Source organism: Mirounga angustirostris, unplaced genomic scaffold (assembly GCF_029215605.1).
Source record: "Mirounga angustirostris isolate CCGP_5_RB_7025 unplaced genomic scaffold, mMirAng1.0.hap1 SCAF_10, whole genome shotgun sequence".
NCBI lineage: Eukaryota > Metazoa > Chordata > Mammalia > Carnivora > Phocidae > Mirounga > Mirounga angustirostris.
Genome location: NW_026991718.1, coordinates 210,084 through 234,587, shown reverse-complemented (window position 1 = coordinate 234,587; position 24,504 = coordinate 210,084). Strand labels below are relative to the sequence as shown.

Here is a 24,504-nt window from a genome sequence, read left to right as displayed (position 1 = left end):
GGTAGGATGTTAGGTCAGTTGGGGTAGTGAGGCCAGGCCATATACAAACTTTCTGAGTGAGATTGGAAGCCATTAGGGTTTTGAGTAGAGAATTGATATCTTCTCTCTTCACGTTCACCGTATATCATGGCTTCTGTGTTAAAAACGGAGTGGCAGGCATGGGAGCAGTAGATAGGGAGCCAGTGGGATGCTGGGGGTTCTATTTGGGGCATATTAAATTTGAGATATTTATTACACATCTAAGTGGTGAAGTCAAGTAAGTGGTTAAATGCGTAAGTCAGGAGGTCAGGGTTGGAGATGCAGCTTTGGGAGACATTGGCTTATAGATGATAATTAAAGCCAGAGGACTGAATGAGATCACCTAGGGAATGAGAGTAAATAAGGAATAGGAGAGATCTGAGTCCTGGGGTGTTCTTTTGGTTAGAAGTCAGCAGATTGTGGAGAATCTTAGCAGAGGTGAAGGAGGAGGAGAACCGAGAGAGATTGAGGTCCTGTAGTACAGCTGAAGAAAGTATTTGAAGAAGGGAAGAATCAGATTGTATCCAGTGCTGCTGATGGGTGTAGCCTAGAAAGAAAGATGAAGATTAACTACTGGGTTTGGCAAGTGGATATCACTGATGATCTCTGGTGAGTGTGACGGGTGAATTGAGGGGAGCCTGATTGGGAATCACTTCAACAGAGAATGGGATGAAATGAAATGACACAGTGAAAATGGAAATCAGGGAGTTTTACCACAAACGAGAGAAGAAAAATAGAAGGTAAATAGAGGAAGATGTGGATTCAAGGAGGTTGTCTGTGTTTTAATGTTATAGTATGCTTGTATGCCATGGACTATCTTGTTGTGTCTAATGGAAGTGATCGGTATGAAGGGAATGATTGAAAATGTAGAGCGGGTGAAGGGGCACTTGTAGGAGTAAAGTAAAAAAGTGAAGAGTTTGACATTAGGTAATCCAATTTATCCGTGGGAATAGGATGGGAAAACATGAATGCGGGTAGGTTGGTAGATTTGATGATGTGAACATGTGGATGTTCTTTTCTGATCATTTCACTTTCCTCAATCTCTTTCTCTTTTTTTTTTTTTTTTTTTAGGAAAAGACCTTGGTCTGGCATTTGAAATACCACCACATATGAAGAACCAAGCCCTCTTTCCTGCTTGTGTTTTAAAGGTAATCAGAAAAATGATGCTATGATTATAAGCTACTTTGATACGCTTTATTTTGTACTGGTTAGTTTGCTGTTAGGTTAAGAATTTTCATTTTCTCCCTTTATTCCATGCTAGAATGCCGAACTAAAATTTAACTTTGGTGAAGAAGAATTTAAGTTTCCACCAAAAGATGGTTTTGTTGCTCTTTCCAAGGCATCGGATAGTTATGTTGTTAAATCACAGCACACAGGTATTGCTCCTGAGTGGGTAAGAATTGCAAGAATGGGGTACTGGCGAAAACTCCAGTAAGGAGGCTTCTCATAGTGAGTGAGTTACACATGCTCCCTGTGCTGGTTTAGTCACACATCTTTACTTAACATGTCAGTAAAACTCAGTTTCAAAACCTAATTCATAAACTCTTGAGTATTTGGTTTCAGTTTAGACGTTTTGGGGAACTTGATCATGATGATGATATCTAGTATTTATAAAATTGTGCTTATTAAATGTCATGGCACTGTGTTAAGTTCTTTACATAGATTATTTAATCTTCACAACCCTATAAGGTAGTACTCTTCCCATTTTACAGACAAAGACCTCGAGGAATAGGGACTTGACGTAACTTGCCCAAGGTCACACAGCAAGTAAGTGGTAGAACTGAATTTAAACCCAAGCAGTCGGACTCCAAAGCTCATACTCTACCATTGTGTTGGCTAATCAATTTTAGTTACTTAAAGTAAATACATTTCATAGCTTGTTTACTTTATCACAAGACGTATAATCTATTGCAATCATTGCAAGTAAATTTAAGGAAGCTGTAGTTCATTTTAGGAATCTTAGCTTTATTTTGTTTTATGAGCATCTATACTTTTTGACAGTTGTTATTGAAAATTTTGGTACGGGAATATTTGCGCTCATGCTTTACAACCGAAGACATGGAGGGGTGATTTGAACATGGACCATTGGTTTTTATTTTCTTAAGGCAATGCACAAGTGGCACAAACGAAGTTTCTCCCCAATGCTCCAAAAGCTCTCATCGTCGAGCCCTCCCGGGAGTTAGCTGAACAAACTTTGAATAACGTCAAGCAGTTTAAGAAATATATTGATAATCCTAAATTAAGGTAAAGCTTCCTTTTGTGCTCAAATGCCTTTTTTTAGGTTTGAGGTGTTTGGAAGAAGAATAAGAAAAAAAAGGTAGAAATTCAGTATGCATACATATGCACAGGTGTGAGTGTGTAACTATTTAACTTTGATACATAGTAGCATTTAGTTTTTATATAAAACTCCTGTTAAGTTTTTTAAATGTTTATTTTGTTTTTGTTTCTCTTTTTTTTCTTTTCCTGAGGGAGAGCGACTCCCACGCTGGGATGGGGAGGTGAGGTGGGGGAGGGGCGGTGAGAATCTTAAGCAGGCTTTACTCCCAGCCCAGAGCCAGACGGAGACTAGATATCACAACCCTGAGATCATGACCTGAGCTGAAATCAAGAGTTGGATGCCACCCAGGCACCCCTAAAACTCTTGTTTGATAAGTTTGTTCAGAAGTAAGTAAATTGAGATTTTTCTTTTCCATGAAATGTCATGGTTTACAAAACAGTATCAGTAAGAATTAATTTTTTATTTTGTATTTTTTAAAGATTTATTTTAGAGCGTGTGCACGTGTGTGGGGGTGGGGGGTGTGGAGGGGCAGAGGGAGAGAGGAGAGAGACTCTTAAGCAGACTCCTCCCTGAGCACAGAGCCTGAAGTGGGGCTTAATCCCATGACCCTGAGGTCACGACCTGAGCCAAAACCAAGAGTTGGAGGCTTAACTGACTGTACCACCCAGGCGCCCCAAAATTAATTTTTTAAAGGGAACATTTCATTCAGTTTAGATACATCACTTTATTTGTGTAGAAAATATATCACTGTTTCTAGCATGTTGGTAAACTGTTTGGGGAAGCTGAGTCTAGCCTGTCTCACAGGGATGAGGACTTTCCATCTGGCCTTTCACTGGTCACTACCTAGTTAGAGGACTCTGGGTACCTTTGAGGCGAGACCGTAAGTTAGGTGATCTTGTGGAGCTCCTTGCTCACTAGCAATCCCTTTTGTTTTGGGGAAAGCCATACTTTATAAACTACTCTGTGGGTTGATTTGTCACTTGGTTTTTGTTAATTATGTTTTTTATTGAAGCATAATTGTCACACCATAAAGTCACCATTTAAAGTGTACAATTCAGTGGTTTTTGGCATAGTCAGTTGTACCAGCATCACCACTGTGTGATTTCAGAAACTTGGAATCGTTGACATCACGCAGGACCATCTTTTTAATTCTGATCTTTCTTACAAGTTAAACTTACTCAGGGATAAATTATACTTGATGCAATTTTTCAAGTAAAATAATTCTTAATTTTGTTTTGAGGATTGATGCATGTCACTCATTTGGGAACTGTTTGAATACCTACTATGTGTGAAGTCTTAGGCTCAGGATCAGGGCCATACAATGAGAAAGTCTTTGCTTTCACAGAATTAAGTGTGGGAGTGTGGGGATTGTGTGAAAGGGAGAGAAACAATGGAATAAATGGGATAAAATGCCTTGGGGATATGATAGGGAAAGTCACTGTTGGAGGACACAACCAGGGCATCTGCTCGTGTAAGGGACTTGGAATTCTTCATAAGAGAGTGTTTTTTTGAAGAATGTAAGATGCTAATATGAATGGATTGTTATGCTATAATTATGTGTAAAGATTAACATGCTTATGGACAGGGACTGGAAGGGAAGATGAATAATAAAATCACTTTATTTGTTAAGAAGGTAAAATTGTGGTTTACTCATTTTGGTATTCTGTACAAATGAGCCTTCCTTGAAAACCCAGCTCAAGTCCTAGTCTGTGAAGCTAACCTGGCTGTACCAGCCCAGTCCTTTCTCCCTCCTTGGATACCACTGACTGTGTATGCCTCACCTTAATCCTTATACACTGTCACATGTTAGTGTTCCTTGTTTTAAATATGCATAGCTTTGCTCATCCCAACTTAGTTTTACAATCCTTAAGTCAAGGGCTGTTCTTTCATATTCCTCAAGCCTACAGTGCTTTGCACACAAGCATAGATTGGGGTGTGTGTATCTTCTGCTAAATTCATAGGGATAAATATATCTGATGAGGAAAGTGGATAAGATTATTGTAGCAGAAGAAATGATAGATTTAAGGACCATAGTTTCCAAACCTGGGAACTTAGGGACCCTATTTAAAGATATAAGTTATTTATTGTTCTTCTCTTGGATATACTGAATCAGAATTTCCAGGGAATAGGAAGTAGAATTTTTTGTTTTCTTAAGAATGGCAACTCTTCCAGGTCATTCTTACCTAGATAATCTGGCATCTAGTATTACCAGATTTAGGAAATGTAATGGCTCTAGAGTGGTAGGTGGTTAGGGAATATGCCAAGATAATGGACATTCATAGGCGAGAAAGCACTTTGTGTTGTGTATTTCTCCTATCTAAATTGTTCAAGATGAAGATAGGAAACCATAAAGCCAATTAATCAGTCGTAGTGTTGTAAGACTCAGTGTTAAAGTCATCTACTTTCTTAGTGTGTTCTAGGATTTTTTAAAAGATTGATCATTAAGAATAAAATTAATAAAGGAAGATACATGGTAGATATTTCTGATTGAAAGTTATCTGGCTGTATCAGGAAATAATTTTGCCTGCTTTATAAGAAGGAGACAATCTTTTGGTAAATAGCTTTAGTGAGGTCTAATTCACATACCATACAATCCACTCTTTAAAGTGTTCAGGTTGCTTTTAGTTTTTATTGTATTCACAGAGTTGTACAGCTATCAACAAAACCAATTTTTAAACTTTTTCCTCACCCTCAAAGGAAACACTGTACCTGTTAACAGCCATTTGGTTTCCTCTTGATCTCTCCATGTCAAGGCAGCCACCAATATATTTTCTGTCTGTAGATTTGCCTATTTTGGACATTTTACATAAATGGGATTGGGTGATACATACTTTTTTGTGACTGGCCTCTCTCACTTAGCATGATGTTGTCAGGGTTCAGTGTGGATCTGTGCTTAGTTCTTTTTTATTGCCAAAAAGTATCCCATTTATATGCATGCACCATGTTTTTGCTTATGCATCCATTAGTTGATGGACATTTGGGTTGTTACCACTTTTTGGCTACTGTGTTGTGAACATTAGTGTGCAAGTTTTTTTGTGGACATCATTTTCATTTCTTCTGGATATATACCTAATAGTGGAATTGCTGGCTCATATGGTAGCTTCATGTTCAATGTTTTCAGGAACCGCCCAACTGTGTTCTAAAGTGACAACACCATATTACATTCCTACTAGTTTTATGTGAGGGTTCCAGTTTCTCCAAATCCTCATCAACACTTTTCTCTCATTTTGACTGTAGCCATCCTAATGGGTGTGAAGTAGTATCTTTTTATGGTTTTGATTTGCATTTCCCTAATAGTTAATGATGTTGAACATCTTTTCTTATGCTTATTGGCCATTTGTAATGTCCACATTCTTTGCCCATTTTTCAATTGGGTTGTCTTTTTGTTGAGTTGTGAGAGTTCTTTATGTATTCTGATACCCATGTAATATTATTTATTAGATACAGGATTTGCAAATATTTTCACTGTCTTGATAGTGTCTTTGAAGTACAAAAGTTTTTAATATTGATGAAGTCCAATTTTTTTTTTCATTTGTTGCTTTTGTTTTTGGTGTTGTATGTGATGAGACTTTGCCTAACACAAAGTCATGAAAATTTCCCCTATGTTTTCTTCTAAGAGTTTTATAGGTTTATGTCTTATAATTGCACCTTAATTCATTGTGAATTAATTTTTCTGTGTAGTGTAAAGAAGAGGTTTGACTTCAGTCTTTCACATGTGCGTATCCATTTGTTCCAGCGCCACTGGTGAAAAGACTGTTCCTCCCCCCCCCCCAGAATGGCCTTGACATAAGGTGATCTTTCTTAACCTAAACATTAAAAAAATAAAAAAATTATAAGGAATGAGAAAAATTCAAACAGTACAAAAGAATATCCTGTGAAAAATAAGTCTTTCGCCCCAGTTTTTAGTTCTCCTACCTGGAGGCAAGTTTTAAGAATTGGTATTTATACATTCTTTCAGAGATATTTTATACACATACAACCACAGCTGTCCAAGAAGGTATAGATTGGAAGCAGATTTTGGAGCCTCGGCAATTAACCTAGTACAGGAGGACATGGAGACAAACGGGAACTGGCGTCCTCTGGGTTCTGAGCTTTCACGTGCTCCTTGGCACGTCGGCCTGCTCTAGCATTTATGTGGCTGCTGGAAATGAAGTGCTCGCTTTCCACCCTTCTGCAGCCTTTTGTTGTAGATTCTTTCTCACCTAACTCAACCTTCATTTCCACTTAAGAGAAATGGGTAGAATAAATCGAACGATAAAGGAAGCTTTAACCTTTTTCTATGTTATCATTATGGTATTTATTTCAGGGAGCTTCTGATAATTGGAGGTGTTGCAGCGCGGGATCAGCTCTCTGTTTTGGATAATGGGGTAAGTTGTACTTTTAATTTTTAAGAGGTTACATTATGAGTTGTCATTTTGGCAGTGTAGTTCTGTTGTGTTTCAAGAAAAATCAAGTGAGGCTGAAATTAGAACTAGATCAAAACAAAATTTGTTCAAAAACATGTTGCAAGTATGTCTTTTCTTTTCCCAAGAGTATACATCACAGTAGTTACTTCCAAACCCCTCATGCAAAATTCAGCATACGTGATTTTTTTTTTTTGGTTTACCTTTTGATCACTTGGAGATTTTCTTCTTACTTTCTCATGAATTAAGAGTCCTTTCTTTTGGGGATAATGGAAAAAGAAGAAACTGGAGTTAGGAGTAGAAATGGAAGTCAAGTGGATTGCAGAGAATATAGATGTTTTGGCAGTGACCCAAGGGAAGGATGAAAAGTGATAAACTGTGGTTTCAGGAGGAGGGAAATGAGTGCAGATGTGGGTCAGGGGAGTCTTACAGAGGGTGCTCGAAGGCATGCAGTTACAAAGGACAAAGCTAGGACCAGGATCCTCATTATTGGGGAATATTCTTAACCGGGCCCATCAATTCTGTGAAGCTAGATATAGAAATGACTTCATAAAATATTTCATATGTATGAAATAACTTGCCTGTTTCAAATTTCTCTTCCATTTCCTTTCCTAAATATTTTATCATTTAATCTAACCCACCTGATACTGAATCATAGCAAGGAAATATGTCCACTTCCTTCAGTTCCATTGGTGCCCTGTCAAATGAAATTTTACGCCGTATGGTTTAGATTGACCCGGTGTGACATATTAAAAGCAAAGAATCCTATTACTGTACTTGTTAATACTATTTTAAGATAGTAATATTGCTTTGATAAGTTCTCATTTGCTGTGCTATATTTTTTAGTGGTTGTAAGAGATTTAATGTTCATTCCCATTCTTGGCTCCTCAAACCCAAATCCATTTTCCTCATAATTTATTAAGCTTCTTAACTCCTATTTTCCAGCTGTGGAGCTTTTAGGGAATTCTATATGCTTCTCTCAGTCATATCTAAAATTTGGTACTGGCTAAATCCAATGGCAATGTTACTCTGTGGCTTTCTTGACAGGATTCAGTTCCATTCTACTTAGGGAATCTAATATGTTCTCCTTCTGCTCTTTCCATCTGTATTCTCTCCTCCTTTGATCTCCCATCATCCTCTGACTCAGCCGTAGTCTTATGTTATGTCTTGTGCTGGGCTAGAAGTCAGCTTTGGAGTGAGAGAGTAATTGTAATTTTTACAATTTTAAGAAGTTGCACAGTTATGCAACATGTGCAGTTGAGGCCTAGAGGAGTAGTTGGTGCTATTATACAGGTTTTTCCAATTTATCCTTTTTTAAACCTGAGAGACCCAGTGTCTATATTTCACATGAAGTGAGTTTTCACACTGACTTTAGCTGCTGAAATTGAGAGTGGAAACTCACATGTGGGTTGGAATCCTTTAGTAAAGAGATGTTACACACAGAACCAGAATATTTTGTTCATTGCTATGTACAGCACCTGTCGTCACAGTGCTTGGCACGTAGTTGGTTCTTAATACATTAAATAGGCCTTATCTTCATATTTTCAAGCAATATTCTCTACAATGAATTGAGACTTCCTTATAGTTATCAGTACAAATGAAATAGTCGCTTCAGAAAAGTCTTTCATTTTTCATGGGAATATAAATGCCTCATATTGGTTCGAATCAAAAGTCTGTTCAGTGCAGTATTCTGCTTTTTCAAGGGGTGGGGTATTGAAGTAATGATACTACAGTGATAAATTTGTTAGGAGAAAGTTATGTTTTTAGGCTACAGTGGAGAAAACAATTAAGAATAGAAGTGAGTTTTCAGGCCGTTTAATAGAGTAGAAGTTTTGTTTTGAATTGCCTAATTTATTGAATGATTTTATATAATATCTTATTTGTGCTCACACACACTCATCCTTATGTACACTTTAACCAACTGAGCCACCCAGGTGTCCCGTTATGTACACTTTAAAAATAACTTACCTTAGGGCACCTGGGTGGCTCGGTTGGCTAAGCAACTGCCTTCAGCTAAGGTCATGATCCCGGAGTCCTGGGATCGAGTCCCACGTCAGGCTCCCTGCTCAGTGGGGAGCCTGCTTCTCCCTCTGACCCCCTCCCCTCTCATGCTGTTTCTCTCTCTCTCAAATAAATAAATAAATAAATAAATAAATAAATAAATAAATAAAATCTTAAAAAAAATAATAATAACTTACCTTAATAATAACCACCTGGGTGGCTCAGTCATTAAGCGTCTGCCTTCGGCTCGGGTCATGATCCCAGGGTCCTGGGATCTAGCCCCACATCGGGCTCCCTGCCCCGCGGGAAGCCTGCTTCTCCCTCTCCCACTCCCCCTGCTTGTGTTCCCTCTCTCGCTGTGTCTCTCTCTGTCAAATAAATAAATAAAATCTTAAAAAAAAAAAAAAGTTAAATAAAACTTGTTCTTGAGTTAGACCTTTTCTCATGTTTGGACTGAGTTTGAAATCCCAGTTGGGGTACTTACAAGCTATATCATTTAAGTTCTTGTGATTTTAGTATTCTAAACTTCAGGTTCCTCATTTAAAAATAGGACTGATTGGGGCACCTGGGTGGCTGAGTCAGTGAAGCATCCGACACTTGATCTCAGGTCAGGTGTTGCTCTCAGGGTCATGAGCTCAAGCCCTGCGTTGGGCTCCACACTGGGCTTGGAGCCTACTTAAAAAAAGGGAATAATAATAGCGTTTTCTTTAGTGGTCATGAGATGATACAGTACTTGTAAAACATTAGCACAGTGCCTGTTCATTATAAGCACTTGACAAGTAGTAATGTATTCCGAGGTAGTCAGATCATCACCGTTATCAACTATAACTACATTTATCAAGCACCTGGCATACTAGGCATCAGGTGATTTATGTATCTCATCTCTCAGTTGTCACAACTGTCTTGCAATGCCAAAGGTGTTGCCCATTTCAAAAAAGAGAAAGTTGAAACTAGAAGAGGTGAACTAAGTTGAGGTCACACAGCTGGGTAATGGTGGACCTGGGATTTGAATCCTGGTTTGATTTCAGAGTTCCCCATAAATTCATTCACTCAGAAAATACAAGTTTTATATATTAGACTGTACGTAACAGTTAAGGATGTCAAAATCAGTTACCAAAATCTTCACATTAATTCCAAACCAAATATAGGTTTGGTAATAGGGCATTATCTAGAGCTCCTGTCCTGAGAATTTTGAGCTGATAGAGACTGCTTCAGTATGCATGTTTTCACTGTAAGTAAACCACTGTTGGTTGCTGTTTTACGGTGATCATAATAGTGCTTTGGTTTTCATTAGGTGCTTCTTTTGATATTTTTCAGGTAGATATAGTCGTTGGCACTCCAGGAAGACTAGATGATTTGGTGTCAACTGGAAAACTGAACTTATCCCAAGTTAGATTCCTGGTCCTGGATGAAGCTGTATGTTGAAATATAGTTATGCTTTAAAAAAAAATGTTTGCTTATGTTTTTGGAGATAAAAATATGTTAAAATGATGGAAAAAAACACAATTCAGTCATGATCCCAATACCTAGAAATAATCATTATTGCCAGTTTGGTATATTTTCATCCACTCCTTGTATTTATATAAATACTATTTTATGTGGTAAATCAAGCTATGTGAATCTCAGAAACCTTTTTTTTTTCCTTAATAAAGTATCATAAGTATTTCATGTCCTTATTTGTGAACAATTTTTAAAGGCTGTCTAGTGCTCTGTTATATGGATACTTCATGGTTTATTTAACCCCTCTTGTGACTAGATATATTGATTTGTTTTTTACTCCAAGTAGCTATCTTTGTTGGTGCATAGATTATTTTACACATTACAATTATTTTTTCATGTCATAGTTGCACAATGTGAACTCTAAGGACGTTAATGTCTTGGAGCCTCTTGAGATGTACTTCCCAAGTATTTTCAATATGAATTGAGGTGGCTTTTTAGCACTGAGGATTTTTGTTTTCATTTGTTCATATTAAAATCATGTGCTTAAGGATATATGGTAGGAGCAGTTATCTCTCGTATTCATTCTAGAATACTGGAGTATAGTTTTTGGATTGTTTACTGTCAGCTTTTTCATATTTTAGTCACATGGAGTTTAAAGTTGAATTTATAACTTGTCTTTATCTGATAGGAAATAATCATTTTGAGAATATGGGGATATGTTTGTTTATGAATTCATTTCCATTATCTTTCTACATTTGATTTACAAAAGAAAGATTCAGGTATTGATTAAAAAATGTATGCTTTTCTTTGCTTCTCATTCAGGATGGGCTTCTTTCTCAAGGTTACTCTGATTTTATAAATAGGATTCACAATCAGATTCCTCAGATTACCTCTGATGGGAAAAGACTTCAGGTATGAAATGACAGATGCGTCTTAAAATACATGTGGACAATTGTTATGTGTTAATGCTTATTTTGTTTTGTTTTACATTTTGTTTGTGTCTTCTGATTTAAGTTAACTGCTGTATAAAACATTTTCTTTATTACTTGAGTAAATAGTACACACAAAGAAACAGTCTTAAAAGCTGCTTGTAGAAATGAAGGAGAAGGGAACTTGAGGAAATTAGGTGTCACAGAAGATGATAAGTAAAAAAATTCTTAGTTGTTTTTTTCTACAGAGCATTTAGAGTTTATATTCCAGACTGTGAGTACTGCTTCCTGTTTGAGGGGGCAGTATCTTGAGCTGTTGAAAAACAGTTGTTTTCTTTGTAATATTTCTTAAAATACTACTCTTATTTTTCTCATCCTTCTTTCCGAGGAAGAATTTGAGAGGTAGAAGAGGCTTTAAGGGGGAGAGAAGGGAATTAATAGTAACTTAAGATTTTAGATCTTCAGAAACCTCTTCATCTTAGTCTTTGTAGGACCTTGTGGAATCGATGGCATGGTTTCTGTGGCAGTGAGGGGACTCGGTGTGAGCGAGGGGACTTGGTGTGAGCGAGGGGACTCACTGTGAGTGAGGGGACCATAGTTCAGAGAGATTAACCAGCCCAAAGTCACGCCACTAGTTGCTACTGCAGGGTCAGGTATTAAACTCATCTGTAGATTCCGGGTTAACAGACTTTGGACCGCACATTAGTATTCATACGGTAGAATTATTATTGTAAAAGAAAAGTTGATCTAAATTTTTTTTTCCTCTTAGGTGATTGTTTGCTCTGCTACTTTGCATTCTTTTGATGTGAAGAAGCTGTCTGAGAAGATAATGCATTTTCCCACATGGGTTGATTTAAAAGGAGAAGACTCCGTTCCGGACACTGTACACCATGTTGTTGTCCCAGTGAATCCCAAAACTGACAGACTCTGGGAAAGGCTTGGGAAAAACCACATTAGAGTGAGTACTTTACACTGTTAACATTTGTGGAGAATAAAACTTTCATAAACTAGCTTAACCTGCTTAAGTGATGCTTATAGCCAGATATTGTACCTAAGAGAAGTCCAGCACATTGACCAGAAAAGTTTAGGCCTTGAGAGCACAGAATAAGTGATGGGCTTTTATTTTTTTCTCTGTAAGAGTTACTTTTAATGATCATCTTCCTTGATGTAATTTTTATAAATGAGTAGGATTATGTGTATGCATAGATCTAATTTCAGACACAATGATTGCTATGTTTAATAATATTTTAGTGTCCTCTTGAAGTTCCTTATTTTCCTAAAAATCAATTTCATGTGTCCATCTATCTTTTCCCCCCCACTGTTCTTAGATTTACCTTTATAAAATAAAGGTGTGTTATAGTAAATATACAACATTCTAAAAGCCACCTTTGCATTTTTATTATTACACTTAAAATTGATTGGCCTTAGATCCACAGTTAATAAAGGGTTTTCTAAATCTGAAGAATGGTTTTGCCTATATACTCTAAAGATGTATGTCTGAAATGCAGTCCAAAGTTAGATACTTTTTTCCCTTCAAAAAAAATATCTGTTTGGAATCCTTACTTAGCCACTTGCTACCCCTTTTTTATCCTTTTCTTTTGATAGACTGATGATGTACATGCAAAAGATAACACAAGACCTGGTGCTAACAGTCCGGGTAAGTTGAATGAATGAACAAATAAATGAATGAATGAATAAATGGTGTTGAAAGATTTTGAAAATGAATTGGTTTGTCTTACTGAATTTATGCCCTATTTGCATGAAGGATTTGAGGTGACCTACAAAATTAGAATAGGAAATCTGAAAGTAAAAGCAATAGAAATAATAAGGAAATGGGGGAAATGGCTGATACCAGTGAACTTAAGAGCAATATTAATCACTGAATTTCAGATGTTAGTCTGCTGGCATCTAAGTCACAAGTATTTTGGATTTGGGAATTCTTATTTGTCGTAGGCTATCAGCAAATTTCTCTGGTAGCAGATTTTATATTGGTCCTGAATTCCAGGAGAAATGTCATGTAGATTCTTCATTGAGGGAATTAAGTAACAAAGGAAAATGTCTTTAGCTTACAACTTTGTGAAAGATACAGAAATTATCTTGAAATATTTTTTTTTTTTTAAGATTTTATTTATTTATTTGAGACAGAGAGAGAATGAGAGAGAGAGTACGAGAGGGGGGAGGGTCAGAGGGAGAAGCAGACTCCCCGCCAAGCATGGAGCCTGATGTGGGACTCGATCCCGGGACTCCAGGATCATGACCTGAGCCGAAGGCGGTCGCTTAACCAACTGAGCCACCCAGGCACCCTATTTTATCTATTCTTTTTGTGTGTGGTAAAGTATACCTAACACAAAATTCCGCATTTTAACCATTTTCAAGTGGATCAAATTCAGTGGCATGAAGTACATTCCTACTTTGCGTCCATTGCCACCATCCATCTCCAGGACTTTTTCATCCTCCTAAACTGAATATCATTAAATCATTAAATATTTATCAGTTTTTTTAAAAAGCTGAACATTTAATTCAATGAAGATACTTTTGTGCAGAGCAGAGACCGTTTGTATCAGGTGCATAATATTTTAAAGATCTATGAAGGTACATTGTTTTGCAAGGATAGTGCTTATAGAACCTGGAGTAGATCTCAGACCCATTAGGCTGCATGTTTGATGTCAGATGTCTCAGGTGGATCATTGGGAAGAGTGAGACTGCACTTGCTTCACGGTTGGATTCATGGGTAGATTTATGACAAGTATCCGAAAGGTGAATTTTCTGAAATCTTGATTAAACAGAGTCCCTTTGAATTCAGTTTTATGTGCAGTTCCAAATTTATAAAGTGCTTGCTCAACTAGCCTTATTGTTAGAGAAGGGCAGAGATGCTGATGGTTCAAAATAGTGTATTCTCCCACTGTTGGAGAATGCATTTTATAAAATAAAGATTGTTACTTCGTGTATTTTTTCTTGTAAGCGTTTTGCTTAAGTTTATACAACAATTAGATATGACTAGAGAGACTTTAGAAATATGATGGGTTAAAGAATTAAAATTTCACATTAGATAGTTGGTAACTAGCGCAACTTCCTACTGAAACAGAGATGGGGGGTGGGGTGATGGCTAAGAAATGACTTAGTTTGACGTACAGTTTTTATTCTGTAGAGTGATGTGAACTTTCTGATGTTAGATTGATTTAAAAAGTACATTAATTATTTTTAAAAGGGGTTAAAATAATTGAGTAAACATTTATTGAGCAGTTAGGGAAGTTAATGCAAGGCAGAATATGATTAGTTGTCCATGAGAGGTAGAAACAGTTTTGTTGTAGGTATGAAGTTCTGTTTACTTGTGTGTTTGTATGTCTGTTTTCCCTCATAAGAAGTATGGTTATAGGTCTTTTGGTGCCCCCTAAAATGGCACAAATGTACATTAACAGAAATAGGAACAAATGAGTGAATGGATATTTTCTCACCATTTCGTCCTGTCTTAATCTTACTTACTTAGGTCTATAATACTTATATTAAAACAGAGTGTTTTAGGTGAGTTAAGCAGTAAGTCTATGACTGTATTTGTGTGTGTTTATAACAATTTTACATTGAAATTCTTTTTCTGTTTTTGCTGTTCTGTTATTCAAGAGATGTGGTCTGAAGCTATTAAAATCCTGAAGGGGGAGTATGCTGTCCGGGCAATCAAGGAACACAAGATGGATCAAGCAATTATTTTCTGTAGAACCAAAATTGACTGTGACAACTTGGAGCAATATTTTATGCAACAAGGAGGAGGTAATGTTTCCCCACTTAAAATAAATTGTGTTTATTTCCTCATTTAATAGATTATTAGTCTCATGTTGTTGCGGCCTAGAATGCATGCACAGAATTTAAAATAGTGATGTTGCATTGTAAGTATCTGTGCGCATCTAGTACTTTTTCATAGGATAAGCCCCAGGAAAACAGTGAGGGCTTTCCAGTTTCAGTAGAGTGTTCTGAGGCCCTGCTGTCATTTGGAAGAAGGGTAATGTTATTGATTAATGTTAAAATTTCAAGTATAATCATTAAATAGTAGAATGTATATCTTCTAAACCAATAAATGAAGAAAAAACGATCTTAAAAAGGCTAAGAAAGCAAGAGGAAAAATAAGAAAAAGCAGAAGGGTTAGAAATTACAGAGTAAGATGGCTGGTGGAAAAATCTGAGTATATGAGTAAACACTATATATCAGTGGACTGAAGTCCTCGGTTAAAAGGCATAGATGGTTAGACTGCTATATCCTGTTTACAAGAGACATACTTAAAACCTGAGGACATGGACAGATCGAAAGGGCTGAAAAAATATTTCAGCTAAACTACTAATCAAAAGAAAGTCGGTCTAGCTATATTAACAAGAGATGCAGTAGAATTTAAGACAAAAATATTAACTAGAAACAAAGGTCACTATGTAATCACATAGTTAACCTACAATGAATATATGATGATTCTAATGTTATGCTCCTTATAACATGAAATAAATAAACCAACATGAAGGGATGCTCAACATGCTCAGTCGTTAGGGAAATGCAAAGTCACAGTGTAATACCATTGTACGCTCATTGTAATGGCTGGATTAAAAATACAACGCCAGATTTTGGTGAGGATGTGGAACAACTGAAGCACTCATACTAATTGCTGCACAGCCACGTCGGTAAGAGGTCTTACATTTTTAAATAAAATTAACATTGCTATCTTATGGCTTAGTAATTCAACTCCTGAATATTTACTCAAGATAAGTAAAATTTATCCCAAGATTTATTGACAAAAGCTATGGGCAAGAATGGTCATAGCAGCTTTATTTATTATAGCCCCAAACTGAAGATATACCAGGTGGCTGTCAGTAGGGGAATGGCTTAAATCAGATGTGAAGTATTTTCAGTGGAATACTGCTCAGTGATACAAAGGAACGGAGTCAACAGCTGTGGGTGAATTTCAGACAACTTGCAGAATGAATGATTTCTTACACAAGCCTATATTCTGTATGATTCCATTTGTGTGAAGTTCTAGAAGAGTCAATTAATCTGTAAGGGGAAGAAACCCACAACAGTGGTCTTTCCCCAGCAGAATGGAAGTGGGGTTAACTGGGAGAGGGCATGGGGGTACTTTGTGGAGTGACATTCATATTCTCTATCTTGACAGGGCTTTGGGCCGCATAGGTGCATGCATTTGTCAAAACTCAGCAGATATACACTTAAGATTTGTACATTTCCTTGTATGTAACTTTCACCTGGAAGGAAAGTCATAAAACCTAAACAAATAACTGCATTTCTAGTTAATGAGATGCATGCTGAACTGTGTACAGATACTTGCAATTCACCTTGAAATGCATCAAAAATACAAAAATGAATTCATAGGAAAAAGGGCTAGATAGACAGTAAAGGAAATACAGTAAATGTTAGTGGTATAATCTAGGATGTGAAAATATAGCTATCTACTTTTAGAATTCTTTCATTGTTGCTGTGTTTGAAAGTACATATATATATATATATATAAAGCAAAATATATAAAGCAAAAATTGACAGATGTACAAGGTAACAGATAAATCCTGCTTTCATAATGGGAAGAACTCTTAACACATCTCTTTTTGTAATTGGTGTACATCAGGGAGCCAGAAAACTCAAAACGTTTTAAAAAGTTGGAACAAATGGTCATATGATGAACAGGTTATATTGTTAATTACAGTGAACTGTTTAGTACCTTTTTTTCCCCCAAGTCATAGCAAACAGACTTGCTTGGTTGTTTTAGTTATAGCAGCTGTTTTGTAATACTTCTTCCTGTCCATGTTGGTTTTGAATGGAGGATTTGATTATTTGGTAAGAAATGCCATTGCTTAAGCAGTAATATTCCTTAGTTCTTTTTACCTTCCTTCCCTAAGTATTCTGGGTACCTTTGTCTAAAAACCAAATTTCCAAAACCAAAATAACACAATATATACCAGAATTTCAGAGGTTTAAGAAAGGGAATTAAGGATCCCTCCCTTCTCTATACACAGCTCAACTGGGGAGTAGGAGTGTGTTTGTGATATTTTCCTAAACCACTTGAATTCCGAATGCAATAAGACCTAAGCTGTAGGCCTCTGGAAGTCTGATTAGCTATTATTTCTCCTCTGCATAATTAGTTCTTGTGTTAGTCATTTTGGGTGGGTAGGTTTCATAATATATTTTTCCTTGAATTCTGGAGTAATTTTATTGAACCTAAACTTTACTGTGGCGAGTAGTTACGGCATAATTGTTACTCTGTGCTCATAATGGAGCCTACAGGTTCTGTTGTGCTCTAGAAGGCTGTTTACCCTTACTTTGGTCTGGACTGGACTGCTTTTTGTTACTGTATCTACTTGAGCTTCTTCTTTAGGATTGGCTACCACTGCATCTGCCTTTCCATCCTACCAGTTTGCTTCTAATCTGCTTTGGCCAGGGTACCTCCCGAGGAGGGTATGCTTGTGGGTGTGGCTTTTAGTAAGGGCATGAACTTCATAATGCCTATTTTGGTTCTTCCAAGATAGATCTCTCTTGTCTACATTTTTTGGTTCTTTGCTTTATATGGGATAGGAAAGGTTCCTGGTATACATGTGTGTTTTCCTTTTAGTAACACATCTTAATTGGCATACTGTTCTGTCTACTTCTGCAGATCAGGAAAAGTGATTTAGAAATATCCTTCAAAGCAAATCAGTTTTAATGCTCATGGAGTTTATTTTAATGGCATTTCACCTATGACAGAAATTGTGTTAACCATGGTTTATGGCAGATTGGGGAACAGATTTCTGTAGAATTTTATGGCACCATTGTAGTCTGAATGCTGTTGGTTTTTTGACATAGTCTTTGGTATAATACTTTCCAAGGTTAACTGTTTAATGTGCTTTTCACCAGGACCTGATAAAAAAGGACACCAGTTCTCATGTGTTTGTCTTCATGGGGACAGAAAGCCTCATGAAAGGAAGCAAAACTTGGAAAGATTTAAGGTAGTGCTATTTAGTTGATTGTATTTCCTTAATAATTAAGAGGGGACTCATAGCCAATTTTAATCAGTTCCAGTTAATATTATTAAAGCCGTTCTTGTCCTAGAAATTTTAAAAGATTTTTACCCTGTTGGAATATCCTTGCCATGACAGGGCTTAGTCATCTTTAGCAGTCAATAGTAAATTAATATATTCTCTGCACAACACTGCTGTGATAAGAATTTTCAACTTAAGTTTTAGTTAAATTCTTTCAGGTAGATATTTTTAGGAGAAGCGTCACGGGATAGTTAAACTGTGTCTGTGAGTCTTATTTTTTTTAACAGTTCGTAGTAATACCCATAGAGAAGTTAATTTGTAGATTAATTTAAGATAGGTACCAAGAATATGGTTTTGTGGAATTAAAAATACTTGTAATTGTTTGGGGCACGCTGTCCCAGTTATATCCTGGCAGCCCGGGAACAGGTTGGTTAGCTCTTGGTGGAGGTGGGGAGGGCCTGAGCCATTTAGAACACAAGGTCAGTAGCCTCCACCCACAGCATTCTCATTACTTACCAGTGTGTTTACCCCAGTGCAGACAGAGTACAAATAGTATTTTCTCTCAGACCCATCATATGAATAAAAGGTGGGAAGAACTGAGCTTAGGAACTTTGGGTTATGCTTCCACACTGAGCAGAATGTGGATATTGAAGCATGTTTTATGGTCGCATTTCGGTGTGTGTGCCCGACCATATCTACCCAGGGTCTTACGCTGGACCCCAGTCAGCATCCCTTCCCCACCCCATCTGTAACTTTGCTGTGCCTTGGGGCACAGATGGCATCCAAAGACTAATTTGTATTTCCTTGGTGAGAGCCCTGGGCCCACTCTCTGTTCCCTTGTCTTAGGATTTTGTCTGTTGTCACAAAAAGTGTAACCTCAAGGTAAAATACCTAGTATTCTGAATTTATTTTAATATAAGGGTAAAGATAATGCTTATATTGTAACATTTTTGTTCTGTTTTATCTTTCCTTTTTTTTTTTAAATTTTATAAACTTTCTTCTGAATTATCAGTCAGGATTTCTAAAGATAAAGCCAAATTATAGCAGTTTAATGTCTTTGGTGTGAGAAAAAAGAAAATAAAAAATGAATCAAATTATTGATTTATTCACCTTAAATGTCTTGTTTTAGTAGATCATAACTTAAAAATTTAAGATATGGTGCAGTGCATTATGAATACCTGGACCTCTAATCTGATAGTAACACATTAGTTATTAGAGGTCTCATTTACTGGACTGGTAGTATTTCTATTTATTTTTTAGTCTGTGTCCTAATAAATTCCTTTCTCTCCTCTCTGTTCTCTTTAGAAAGGAGATGTAAGATTCTTGATTTGCACAGATGTAGCCGCCAGAGGAATTGATATCCATGGTGTTCCTTATGGTAAAAAGAAAGTTTGATAACTGCAATTTAAATTTTATGGAATTCAAAGTAAACCCTCTAATGTTTTTGAAATATTTAGAACATCAAACATCTAATGAGGTTGAAAATTTTAGAAATTAATGGCAATTGGTAATAATTATTTTGATTTGCAGTTATAAACGTCACCTTGCCTGATGAAAAGCAAAACTATGTACATCGAATTGGCAGAGTAGGAAGAGCTGAAAGGTACTGCTGTAATTTTTTTTTTTTTTTTTTTTTACGCTTCTATGCTTCAGGAATAAAGTCTAATAAAGACTTCTCAAATCTTTCAGGATGGGTCTGGCCATTTCCCTGGTGGCAACAGAGAAAGAAAAGGTAATCTTTTCAGTGCTGTATTATATTCATTGTTTGTGTTGTCATTTTAGATATTGGAAGTAAAAGCAGTTTGGTTTTTCCATTTACATTGAATTCAGTTGCATATGGAATATAAGTGAACTTCTTTTTTTTTTTAAGATTTTTATTTATTTATTGAGAGAGATAGTGATAGCATGAGAGGGAGAGAGTCAGAGGGAGAAGCAGACTCCCCGCTGAGCAGGGAGCCCGATGAAGGACTCGATCCCGGGACTCCAGGATCATGACCTGAGCCGAAGGCAGTCGCTTAAACAACTGAGCCACCCAGGCACCCTAAGTGAACTTTTTAATGGCAGCTTTTTTTCCATATTCTTGAATGGACCTGCAGTAGGATGAAATTTAGAAAGGAGAAATGCAAAATGTAATTTTCACTAATAGCTTTAATGTACTTGATTTCACCAAAAACTATTTAAGCCCTCCCTGACGTCATGTCACAGAAAACTTTTGTGAGAGAGGATGGTAACTTATTATTTTGCAATATAATTTGATATAATTTTACAGAATAGTTTGAAGAATAAGGAATTCCCATAAACTCGTTGTCCAAACTAGTTATTCATTTTGCTTTTTGCTATTTGCTTTATCACAGAAAGCATTTGGACCTTATTTTTTGATATAATCTTGATATACCATTCTCCAGTATTTACTTTTTCATCCTTGTTTTTATCTGAGAATTTGTTTCTGTAATTGACAGGGATTTTAGGAAGACTTTGGGATTATTCTCAAAAAGAACTTTTTCAGAAGACCTAGTTAATGAGCTCCTGAATGGTGGTAGTAATTGGATGACGTACCATACTGCAGTCTGTTTTTCTTGTTCCTTGGGGACAGAGGGTATTTAAAAAGCTAATAGAGGATAAAAATATCTAGCATGTGTCAATCTCCATACGTGTTAATCTTTTTTCCACCTTTCATGTAGGTTTGGTACCACGTATGTAGCAGCCGTGGAAAAGGATGTTATAACACAAGACTCAAGGAAGATGGTGGATGCACCATATGGTACAATGAGATGCAGGTAAGACTCCTAAAAAACACACTAAAATGGCAAAAATAGACCACATTTAATTATAAAAGTAATACCTCAGGTTTTATCTCTTTGTTAGCTGTGGGGAAAAGTAGTAATTGATTATAAAGTTAGTTATAGTTTGTAAATCGTAACTTGTGAGTTTATCTCTTCAGAAATCTAACTTCCATTTATCCTAAGTATTATAGTCCTCCTGGTTTTATTGGACACTGTTAAAATGCAACTCTGTCAAAATGAAATTTTTATTTGAAAATGCTTTTTATATTTCCTTTCCTCTCTTAGTTGCTCTCTGAGATAGAAGAGCATCTGAATTGCACCATTTCTCAGGTTGAACCAGATATAAAGGTACCATTGGATGAATTTGATGGGAAAGTCACCTATGGTCAGAGAAGGGCCGCTGGTGGTGAGTTTTGAATTACTTTAATTTCTATTCTAAATGTGAATGTGTCCTTCTTGGGCTTTAGTGTGTAGAAGAGAGTAATTTCATCCCATCATGGTAAGTGTCTATTTTTACTTTATTAATCATTTCCTCCTTATTAACTCATAGCACGGTATCCATACTTGTCTTGTAGCATTTTTTTGGTTGTGTGATTTGTATGCGAATGAAGGACAGTGGCTTAGCTGTTTCTCTTGAGGTGTTAATGTCACAAAGAGTAGTTGAACATTTATGGAATTATTAGAAAGCGAATATAATGGCAATTTTGAACAAAGAATTGAAAACCTTTGATTTAATTTCAAGTGGTAACCCAGCATACTCTTTCCTTTGCCTGAAATGCCCTTAGCTCATTTCTGAAAAAATTTTTTTTAAGATTCAGGCTACTGAGCCTAGTGGTTTCCAAACCAAAAAAAAAAAGGAGAGGGGGAGGGGTTGCTAGGGGCCTTGGGACACTATTAGTGAGGTCTGATCATTCATTTATATGCATTTAACTAAATGTCTTTAAAACTCACTTGTGGAGATGACTTGCCCGGTGGTACATTTTTATTGCTAGAAGCAATGTATAAACGGATGTAATTGAGCCAGAGTATTGCTGACAAGTTATTTCAAGCATGTCATTTACATTACTTTATAATTTGTGTGTGTGATGCAGGTGGAAACTATAAAGGCCATGTGGATATTTTGGCACCTACGGTTCAAGAGTTGGCTGCCCTTGAAAAGGAGGCGCAGACATCTTTCCTGCATCTTGGCTACCTTCCTAACCAGCTGTTCAGAACCTTCTGATTTTAACGTACACTGAATAAGATTTGAGTAATAAAAGTCTGTAGTCTTAAAACTCTAAAACAGTTGTATTGCTTCCAAGCAGCAGTATTTATAGTAACATAAGCTATTAATGCTAACTCTTGCATGTCAAGAAACATTAATCTTAGGAATTCTTCATAAAATGGCAACCTAATGAGAATAATAAATTTGATGACTATATTTTTATGAAGGTTTGTGTCTTATTTTTAAAGTTATTTGATAGTTTTCTTTTTCAAGAAAACTATGGGTTGACGTAAAGTTTATGGGTATGTGAATTTGGCAGAGGACCTGTGTGGAACCACCAGTGAATATCTTGAATAGAATTTATCATAGAAAGTGATCCTAAATGGAGATGTTCTTCAGATGTTATGCCTGAAGGAGACTCGTGACAGGAAAGAAAATTGGATGATCCCAAGGCAAAAGGACAGCTTGGTTAGTTTTATGGGGCCTGGAGTTTTTTAGAGAGGTAGAAAGGGTTCTGTGTCTAAGGATTGAAGACTGGTGTGTGATGGTGAAGATGTATCTTGGAAGGTTTACCTTCTAAGAACCTTTCTTTCCAGAGGATAGTTACTTATAAAGATAAAACTATTCTGTTTTTCTGTGTTTTAAAATTACACACAGTTCTTTGGAATATATTTCCTCAATCCCTTTTGCCTAAGATACCAGAAGGAAAAGAGAAAATTTAAACAGATAAAATTGAATTGTTATTTTGTGCCTTTTGACTCTTAGTTAATAAAGTGTTATTCCTGTGCTAGGATTCTTTAAGAACATAGGCTATTATAAATTCTTGTATGATGGTTTTCAAACCTTTTAGCACTGAAATATTTTCTTCAAACAAAATCTTGCGTGAAACTCAGTGTAGACGTTAACAGTGGGAAAACCATTGCCTAGTATTTTGAGTCATAGTTTGTGCGAAATGATGAGGAGAATACCATTGTCTCACATTTAGACCATGTTCTTTGGAGATGTCCTTGAACCGCCCCAGCTGATCTCAGAGCTATGCGCTGACAGCTCTCCAGTGTCCACGCATATTAATCACTGCTTTAGAAAGGGGTTATTTTAACTGATATAACAGCAAGGAAAAGACTGAGATCTGGACCATTTAAATACTGGAGCTGGGGGAGGTCCTTTTATAGATGCAGAAGCACAGTTTGGAGGAACGCATGCCCACGTGGCCTGGTTTGGAGAAGTGAGCTAGAATTTGGGTTCCCCGGTCTCTGCTTTTACTCTTTGTCTCCCATTGTAAGATGATCCTCAGGTCCAAATGGGTAGGTCAGGGAGGAATGGAGACTGGAAGTGGGTATTTGGCTTTTCCAATGCAAATTACTGTCCACCTGCAGTGACCTGGGCAACGGAATTTCTAAAAGGGCAAGCTGTGCGGGACCAGACCAGCAGAGGGATTGCCAGGAGACCTGGCTGGCCCTTTCTATCTACTCATATCACCAGTAACCGTTCCCTTTACTCTTAGTCCCTACTTCCAGATACCCATTCCTTCAGGCCTCTGGATTCATGCTAACAAAATAAAGAACTGTTAAAAGTCTGCTTAAAGAGGTGGTCACTGAGCCATGAGGGATGCTAATTGCCTCCCTTCTTCCTTTTAGAAACAGAACCTCCTGAGTTTTTGTCGGTACCAGATTGCCTAGCTAGAGACTGCCTTTCCCAGGCTCTGGTCAAGGGGTTCAAGTGGAATTGATGCATATAACTTCTTGGTCACGTCCTCTACCTGCCCTTTCTCTCCTCTCTAAGGTGCAACTCGGAGATGGTATTAGTGAGCCAGTGTCCACATTAGAAAAGTGTCCTACTTAGGGAATGACAGAGGGACAAGGAACCTAGAGGACCTTATAGGGGAGCTGCCATCCTCTTTGGCTGACCTGCCTGTTAGAGTAACTATCATCTCCAAGCCACCATATGGTTAGGTCTCTATCCCAGCTAATACAGAACACTAGGGGTACACGAAAGCCCAGGAAATGTTAAATATTAGCCATCACCTGTTAGTCTTTCTGACTTACAGCTTCAGCCTTTACTCCACAGTGTAAGAGCTTGTAAGTGTACTCACATACCTTGTGCCTGTAATTCTCGGTCAGTCTCCCCGCTACACAAAAATACAAAGACTCGCCCCACCTTCAACATATCCTAGACGGCCTGGGGGCTTAGGAGTCTTGCCACATTCCCCCTCATTATCTAGTCTTTCATTCTGTTCTCTTCGAATCTAGCTTCAGGCTTTGATTGGTAGAGTTATACTTTCATAGTGACTGGTTTTGTGTTTGGGGCTTTTTTTTTCTATTTCAAATATTAATAACTTAAGCAAGCTTCTCTGACTCTTTATGGATCCACTGTGTTAAAGAGAACTGAGTCTCAAGGACTCTTAACCAGTGGCATTAGTTACAAGAGTGCCAAAACCTCGCTTACCTCAT

General features: G+C 37.0%; 1 protein-coding gene across 1 annotated transcript in view; it reads left to right on the top strand.

The window, feature by feature from the left end:
• Positions 1-22,270, top strand: part of DDX1 (DEAD-box helicase 1) — a 33,397-nt gene extending 11,127 nt beyond the window's left edge. The window contains exons 11-26 of the mRNA XM_045884120.3: positions 1,090-1,166; positions 1,280-1,394; positions 2,124-2,262; positions 6,603-6,663; positions 10,018-10,116; positions 10,963-11,052; positions 11,839-12,027; positions 12,675-12,726; positions 14,688-14,834; positions 17,943-18,034; positions 19,373-19,445; positions 19,598-19,670; positions 19,757-19,799; positions 20,749-20,844; positions 21,136-21,256; positions 21,942-22,270. Of these exons, the coding sequence (XP_045740076.1) occupies positions 1,090-1,166; positions 1,280-1,394; positions 2,124-2,262; positions 6,603-6,663; positions 10,018-10,116; positions 10,963-11,052; positions 11,839-12,027; positions 12,675-12,726; positions 14,688-14,834; positions 17,943-18,034; positions 19,373-19,445; positions 19,598-19,670; positions 19,757-19,799; positions 20,749-20,844; positions 21,136-21,256; positions 21,942-22,072 (1,598 nt within the window). The 3' untranslated portion in view covers positions 22,073-22,270. The remainder of the gene's footprint in view (positions 1-1,089; positions 1,167-1,279; positions 1,395-2,123; positions 2,263-6,602; positions 6,664-10,017; positions 10,117-10,962; positions 11,053-11,838; positions 12,028-12,674; positions 12,727-14,687; positions 14,835-17,942; positions 18,035-19,372; positions 19,446-19,597; positions 19,671-19,756; positions 19,800-20,748; positions 20,845-21,135; positions 21,257-21,941) is intronic.
• Positions 22,271-24,504: the final 2,234 nt, after the last annotated feature.